The sequence below is a fragment of the Labrus bergylta genome, chromosome 20 (assembly GCF_963930695.1).
Source record: "Labrus bergylta chromosome 20, fLabBer1.1, whole genome shotgun sequence".
Taxonomy (NCBI): Eukaryota; Metazoa; Chordata; class Actinopteri; order Labriformes; family Labridae; genus Labrus; species Labrus bergylta.
Genome location: NC_089214.1, coordinates 2,434,975 through 2,442,952, shown reverse-complemented (window position 1 = coordinate 2,442,952; position 7,978 = coordinate 2,434,975). Strand labels below are relative to the sequence as shown.

General features: G+C 43.5%; 1 protein-coding gene across 3 annotated transcripts in view; it reads right to left on the bottom strand.

Annotated features, from left to right (window-relative positions):
• Positions 1-1,031: 1,031 nt before the first annotated feature.
• The window catches only part of rbm33a (RNA binding motif protein 33a), a 28,629-nt gene continuing 21,682 nt past the window's right edge, over positions 1,032-7,978 (bottom strand). For 2 of the 3 annotated variants that reach the window (XM_020652085.3, XM_020652086.3), the window contains exons 16-19: positions 7,734-7,910; positions 6,774-6,959; positions 6,285-6,373; positions 1,032-6,128 (exon numbers count right to left, since the gene is read on the bottom strand). In XM_020652085.3, the coding sequence (XP_020507741.2) occupies positions 6,080-6,128; positions 6,285-6,373; positions 6,774-6,959; positions 7,734-7,910 (501 nt within the window). In that variant the 3' untranslated portion in view covers positions 1,032-6,079. Of the gene's footprint in view, positions 6,129-6,284; positions 6,374-6,478; positions 6,571-6,773; positions 6,960-7,733; positions 7,911-7,978 lie in introns of all 3 variants that reach the window. The other variant, XR_010664823.1, reaches the window with a different exon arrangement.

Below are 7,978 nucleotides of genomic sequence, written 5' to 3'. Positions count from 1 at the left end.
GCATTTGGTATGTTCCCTTTTTGGTATGATTACGTCGTTCTGCAATTTGTTTGTGGACTGGTGTAAATGTTCAGCGCTTTGGAAACGGTTCCACACTTTGTAATTTTGGTGTGCACTTCCCAACCAGCTTAAAAAAAAAAAAAAAAAAAAAAAACTGACTTGGATATTTGACAGTGTGCAGAAACATAACGGTCGTTTGTGGTTCAGGAACATGCAGGTCAGTTGTTTCTCTTTGAACGGTTTGTTTCCAGATTAAACCAAGAGGAAGCAAGAAAACTCGAGTGTCAGGAAAGAGGGAACATATTCTCCTGCGACTCAGGATTTCCCTTTTCCCGACTAATCGCTGCTTTTTGAACAACACAAGATAATCAAGGCCGACAGAGGTGAAAGTCGATCTCAGAGGTCCTAATCTTCAAACGTTAAGGAGTTAATCACATGATGAGGTTTTTTTAGGGATCATCATGGAGAAAAGATGAGAACTATGTCCAACTTGATATTAGGCGTCAGACTCTAAGGCCCCGTGTCCACCTAGCGTTTTATTTCTGATCTCCAGCGTCTTTTATTTCTTTCTCCAAATGTTTCCAATGAGGAGAAAGCGTTTGCAGCAGCAGGCAGCCGACTACAGAAAACACAGAGTGTCCAAGCACTCAAGTTGAAAATCTTTCAACTTTTCAGAAAGGCACTGTTGACATCACCGGCGCTCTTTTCCAAATGTAGAATATTTCCGAGTATTTTTGCCACCTACACATCCTCCTCGCTCTGTGTCTGATCGGGAAATAATCGATCTCAAAATAAAAAAAACCTAAAGTAAAAAGTAACGGAGCAGTGTCGGTCATACAGCAGCTGTTGTCATGGAGACAGGACCAATGTACAGCGCTTTCATTCAGCACACATACGCTTCATGCAAAGAGCTCCAGAGCGCTTTACTGCTTTTCTGAAAAAACAGCAGGTGGACACGGGGCCAAGACGGCGGACCTTCTGATTGGTAAAGAAGTCTTTGAAAACTCAAATAAAAAAAACAAACTCAAGGCTGTTTGTATCAAAAACATTTATTCTTCTCCAGTTTGTGGTTTCAGATTTGACAAATTCTTCAATGATTTTCCATTCTTTAAAACAATCTCTTTAGAAAAATCACATTTCACATGATCAGAACAGATTACAGCGATGTCAGAACTTTCACAGAACAGAACTTTGTGGTAAACATCGAAATGCAAACACACGACAGGACGGAGGTGTCAAGTTTTAGTAAAACTCACGGCTGGACTTCAGTCATTTTTCTGTGTGTACTGTAATGTTCGAGATCAGGAAAACCACTGTCGGGGTTTTCTTTCTTTTTTTTCAAAATCCAACCAAACTCATAGTCAAGGGGCAGGACGCCTTTTGGTGCAGTGAAAGCCATAAAGTGGCGTCTGCTCTGTGAACCCGGCTGCTGTCACAGAGATGGAAACCTCCATCCAGTGGGCTAACAAACAATCCAGGTAGGCCCCCCCTGCTTGATACAGAAGTCTTAAGTTCAAGAAGAGAAACGGTCACACATGTATGCAAGTCGGAAGAACAGCGGTGGCAGGAAAAGCAGTAATGGAGGGAAACGTGGTGGACCGCCCCCCCTCCTCCCCCATGAGGGAAGTAAGCTTAAGTAAAGTCTTCATCCGAGCCTGGACTCTGCACGGCTGCAAAAGAACCTGAAGTGTTAGGTGAGCGAGGTAAGAGAGAAAAAAAAAGTGTGGTAGAATCATCGTCTGCTCTGCTCCATCAGCACGCTGCAGAGAAATTAACACATTAATACATGACGTCGTCGTCGTGTTTAAGGGGATGCACTGACACCTGTCGTGACTCGTTGGTCGCTTCAGGTGTGTTTTCATTGGACGAATCTCAAACAGTGCCACCGATAAACATGTGCAGCCCAATGGGATTAAACCAGGAAGTACCACGTGTTGGACCATGCCAATGGTTTTGCATTCTTCTGCAATCAATGCTCTTTTTTTTTTTTTTAAATACGACTTTTTGTGACTCAGGCAAACGCAGGCCATTTGAAAACCACAAGGGGGCCTCATGCTGGTCTGGAACATGTTCAACCTTTTGTATAGTATCTTCTACCCCAGGGTGTTTCTACTCATTCAACCGACCACACAGAAACATAAAACTGGGGGTGAAAAACGATCATCAACAGCACAATGTTGACTCAATTTGATAACTTATTAAAACAACATGCAGCGAATGATTTATCAATATTCCAGTACGTTAGAAAGCCTTTCACAAAATGTGGGATATGGCAAGACCCTTCAAGTGGTTTCAAATGACCCGATAGAATCTGCTGAAGCTGATCTTAATACACCAGCGGGACAAACTTCCCAACTCAAATGTCAGGCATTGGATCTTTACCTAATAACCAAACAGACAAGTAGCTGCTACATCATGCAAGAGTAGCCTAGCACGGTGCGACTCAATGCGACGCTTCATCGATCTGCAGCCAGTTGAGTTGGGAGAAGTTTGAGATACACCTCTCATCATGTTCAGACGTTGACGTCCAGGCTAAACCTTTGGCATGGTCCCTTTAAACTTTGGATTTTGGAGCTACTGTAGCAGAAGCATTGACGACACGACAGGCAGTGTCAAAGTGGACCGAGACCTGCAAACGAAGAGAGAATCGAGTCATTATTTCAGCCACTCTGCAAAAGTGTCAGCACCATCCACAACACGAGGGACCTGTTAAACGAATAAATACAAGGTAAGTTGTTTAGCATCCAACATGGTTAGTGTGGTGATCTGAAGCTAGTACATGCTAGACATTAGCAGCCAAGATAAAGACAAAGGTCTCTTATGAAAACACAAGAAAAGCCCAGTAGGTATCTCATATTTAAAGACCCCACTGCAGCCACACAGTACGAGGTGAAATGTGTAAACCATGTGGCGATGGAGCACCACTTCCTCAAGGGGAATTACATTAAGAAATAGTAAAAATTTATAAATATATGTGTTCTTAAAATTAAGATACAAATAGATTCAATTTGAATCTGTTGTGTCATTACAAGACCAGAAGTCTCATAACATAATAAAACTACCACCGGCACAGCCAATACTTTTCTTTTTTTGTCTTTCAAATCCACAGGATTTAACCACAGCTCTAAAAAAATAAAAAAGTGTAACGCACAACATAAAATACAGTCAGGTCAGAAGAGTTATTGCAACACAAACCTCAAAGACACAAGTTCAACTCAAAACAAAAAGGAAACAAACACATGAATAAGTCAGTTTAGAACAACTGTACATCTTACAAAAACAAAAACGCAACCACTCAAATTCAAGAATTTACAAAAAGTAACAAGGAGACATTTTGTTTCAAATACTCTCGTTTGTCCCGATACCTTTTGAAACTTTCAGAACGTGTTGAGAATCTCTGGTGAGAGCCGTTTAAACTTGTTCAGAGTTGAAGTGCAATACCACTAAATGTCTTAATTTAATGACCGCATCCTGTTGCGGCCTTGGTTCAACATGTACCCGTGAACATGAGCGGATGTGATCCCAAGTCTTGGAAACACAGGACTTAAAATGTGACGTCATCAAGATGCACAGCGGGTCTCAAATGATTAAAAACAGGGTGAATGTCTTACTCTTAACGCTACATATTAGCTTTATAAAATGGCGTATTAAGTCAATTAAAAAGATGATAATTCAAAGTGCTTTTCTCTTCAATGACTCTGCCTTGTCGGAGCTGCAGGGAGCTGAACATCAGCATGACGTCACAGTTAAAGTGCACGACCAAAATGTTCTTGTTTCTGACGGCGAAAACAAGTCATTACAAATCCCATGGTCAGTGGCATTCCCAGCGATCTGTATGAGGTAGTGTTTATCTGAAGGTACACAAGGTGTTAAAGCTGCTCAGTCAGTGTATGTGATATGTTTGTAAAAGGACCTCACAGAGTACGTTTCAGTTAAAAAATGCATTTTTAAAAAAGTTGCACGATCAGTAAAAGGTAATGAACCGTGAAGGCACCAGACACGAGGACATCAAACACAACCACACGTCTTTGGGCTAAGGTTGAACCGGCTTCACATACCTGCATGCTCACGGTATATTGGCCACATTTTTATTATTTTCTTTGTTTGTTTTTTTCCCTTAAATGTTTTTTCTTGTCAAACGTTGTAAAGAAAACAGAAATATGGTCCAATAATTCCTCCATTTTTTTGGGGATCTGAATTAGAAAGAAAACACTGTCTTGTAAAATTGATCTACGTCCGGACACGTTAGCTTATCCTTACATATATATATATATATATAAAAATGTTTAACTCTATACAACTCGAGTAAAGAATAACTCAAAGGAAAGCTCTGGACTACTTTGCGTACATGATCACTACACGGATAATGGTTGCCCCCTCCGATACCTGCGTCACATTCCTGCGATTTATTTACACTTCTGAACTCCGGTGACTGATAAACTCGGCGATTTGATGTCCGATTATTCAAAAAGAAGTCCTTTTGATTTAACGCTGTGTGGACAGAAATGTTGTGCGGTGAGTAAAAAAAAACATGGGGTGTGTTTAAAGAAATAAAATGAGCCTAACAGAGCGGCACTCGCTTTGACGAACATGCAAAGTTAAACTGAGAGCTTGAGATAGAAGTGATGACTGAGCACGCCCTGGACAAGAACATTTAAATAAAGGGATGTGGTTAAGATGGTAAGGGACCTCCCGTTAAAGAAAGTGGTATCAATGTCGTTACAGAATGAGAGTAAGTACGGCTATGGGAGTTCCATTTGCAGGGGGAAGTGTTACAGTCAATTCTGCTCTCACATAATCGGCTGTTTGTGTAGCGAAAAACAGCAGTTCAGAGCGCTCAACCAGGTACATGTCACAACCTCGCCACATGCAGACGTTTAGAGCGAGTTAACCCCACATGCATCCTGCAGCAAAAATGTACGAAACGCGTATGCAGCAATTCTTTCCGAGAATGACGAATATCAAAAATTTAACGTTTACATTTAAATGTAAAAAAATCTTTAAAAAAAAATTAACTTCACTTACTCGTTCCCTCGAAGCACACTCAAACACTAATGAGAAACGTGAGTTTAACTTTTCCATAATCACACATACAACTAAAAAAAAAATATACATCCCAAAAAAGGCAAAAGGGAAAAAACACTCCAGAGATGGATCCCAGGTAACAGTTAAAAGAAATGACAACATTTGGAACGAGGAGCAGCGCCAAATGAGCTAAACGAGAGATAATCCAAACGCTCTGATCCTGAAGCAGCAATGAAACGGAAAAAAAACACAAGAGGAACATTTACAACTCCCTAAACCAAAAGGGGAATCTTAAGGAAACCATTTTATTATCCTGCGCCAAATTGGTCCCAGTCACTGCCATGTGTGTGATATTCAAATCCTCATCCGTGCCTGTACACAGGGCCTCCACTAGGTGGTGCCATTCACCCAAAAACCGCTTGGAAACTGTGCACTGAAAGACTGCTTCGGTTGGAAAACATACATCACCGTGAGTGTTGCAATACTGCCATCTACAGGTGGGCCAAGAACACTGCTGTGTGAGAAGTCTGGCCACAAGCGTCTCCTGCACTCAAACAAATCAGCGAGCCACAGAAGAAATAAAATAAACTACTATGGAGGTTTGTCATGTTTGGATTTGCAAAGCTGACATGTTCCTTTTTCACTCGGGTGATGAATGTAACTGAAGAGGGGCGCAACCATTATCCCATTTTAATTTCTAATGAGTGTCCGTGTAAAATGTTCAAAACATTCTAAACAAATTGCTTCAAAGTTGGATTAACTGTCCCAGCGTCTCTTCAGCGCCATTTTCCAACAATGGACATTCTGGTAGACAAAGTCAAACAACCGCGTGCTCGCTGCCGAGGTCGTCCTATGCACTGTTCTTCCAAGTTGATGAGTGAATGATGCATCCTGTGCAGAAATGCTGCTGACTGTGTTTGACCCCCCCGCCCCCTGCAGAGGGCTGCAGGATGATTTCCTACGCCAGGTCAGAGAGCTGCACAGGGGAAGGTTCCCTCGCTGGGAGAGAGTGACATCTTGTGACGGGACTCCCACCTGGCTCTTTTTATGCTCCTCATCCATCAATCAGCGACACGTCAATGTGGGACAAATCAATCATGTGCCTGTGTAGTAATTGTGATAATGTTTGAAACCATTGTCTCAGGGGCAAAGATAAACAAGAACACATTTGTTGTATTGCAGTAGCTTAATGCAAGCAGCATGAAAAGGCAACAAAAACGCAAATTAATATCTCTATAGAAGTTGAGAATATGCATTACCTGTGGAAGCTTGTTTGAAAGCTCGCTGCGTGCTCAGGACTGGAAAATTTAGCAACCGCTTTCCTCTGCTGGGGCATCATTTTGAACATCTGCAACACATGGGAGGGGGGCGTATAGTTGAAGACATTCAGCACAGCCAGGTCGTCCTCTTATTGCACAAGTGGTGAGTGAACACATCCACTTCCTTTACCCACCTAATCACTACGACAGAGGGCGCTATGGGACCACACTACAAGAACTACTTCCACGGTGGAGGGTGCAAAGAGACACCTACGTCATGAGCAGTCTTCATGGTTTTTACACAGCAAACATATGAAACAGACAATGACTTGCATATCATTAGTAACAGCTCTGACTTCTGAATGTTAGACTTTAAACCAACTACGGTTATTTGGGTTAGTTCTGAAACAATCGATGTAATCAGTGTACGAGGAAACACACAAAAACATTACAGAGGGTGTATAAAAGTGTATTAAATGCAGTACCGACCTCTATGGGCCCGATGGACCTGAGAAGGTTCTTCAGTTGCAAGTCCGTTGTGGATGAGGAAAGGCCCTCTATGGACACGGTGCAGCGTTCGCTCTCTGCACCTCTCTGGCTCTGTCTGGTGGCCACCGCACGACCTCGACCCAACTGACCAACCCCTCTACCTCGGCCCCGGCCCGACACCACGACCTGCACCAACGCCAGGTGTGAGAAATTAGTATTTAGCGCAAACACTCGCTTAAAACGGGGCATGCTGATGTTTTAATTCTGCATTGAGGCGTGTGTGCGGAGCAGCTATAAGGCTGCTCGGCACACAGTGAAATGTAAAAACGCTGTTTTCTCTCAGACACACCAGGCTTTCACATGATTGACTTATCATATTTCTACATAGAGCGTCAACGTCAGAACGTGATGCATGTGGGATGGCATATCTTCATTTGAGCTTTGAGAGTGAGAGGTATGTTTTCTCAGCTGCAGAGGAAGAGGAGGAGGAGGAGGAGGGAGAGACCCCAGAAAGATAGTAGAGGAGGTAGAGGGAGTATCTATGTGTGTGTGTGTGTGTTGGGGGCGGGGGAGCATGAAAGGAAGAGGAGCCATGCAAGCGTTATAGTGACTGCCTTACCCTGTCAGTGTCAGTGAGAATGGGAAGTGTGACAGCAGCCTGCTGGTGACAGGCGTGCAGAGAGGCCAGGGGACCCTGTGTAGGCCCCCGTGTTACACTGCTCTCAGCTTGTCAATACTCCTGCACCTGGCATACTGTCCTGTCTTATTACCACTGCTGCTCGATTGGTATGTCTCCTGAATGCCAGGTTGGCGCCAGAGGCACAGGACAACTTTACAGGAGACATTTTAGCTCCTTTTATTTTCAGAAGCCCAAAGTCCGCACTATTAATATATATCTGAGGTGAAATAGTTCCCGGTGTCTAAAGCACAGGAGAAAGGAGAGCTCTCATTAGGACCTACCCTGTTCTGCTGTGGGTTGCCCGTTCCCCCTCGGCCAGCCTGCGGTGCTCCGCCTGCTCCCTGTGGCTGCTGTCCTGTCACGGTGACCTTCCTCTGGACTCCCTGGTTGAGCGGTGTTACCGGCCAGGCCCCTGGTTGCTGCGCCAGGGTATCCGCAGCAACAGTCCCCTTTGCAAACTGAGTGGGGAAGATGGAGGACAGCACTAAGTTAGCAACTCGTGCAAAAATGTCCAACCTTTCTCTCC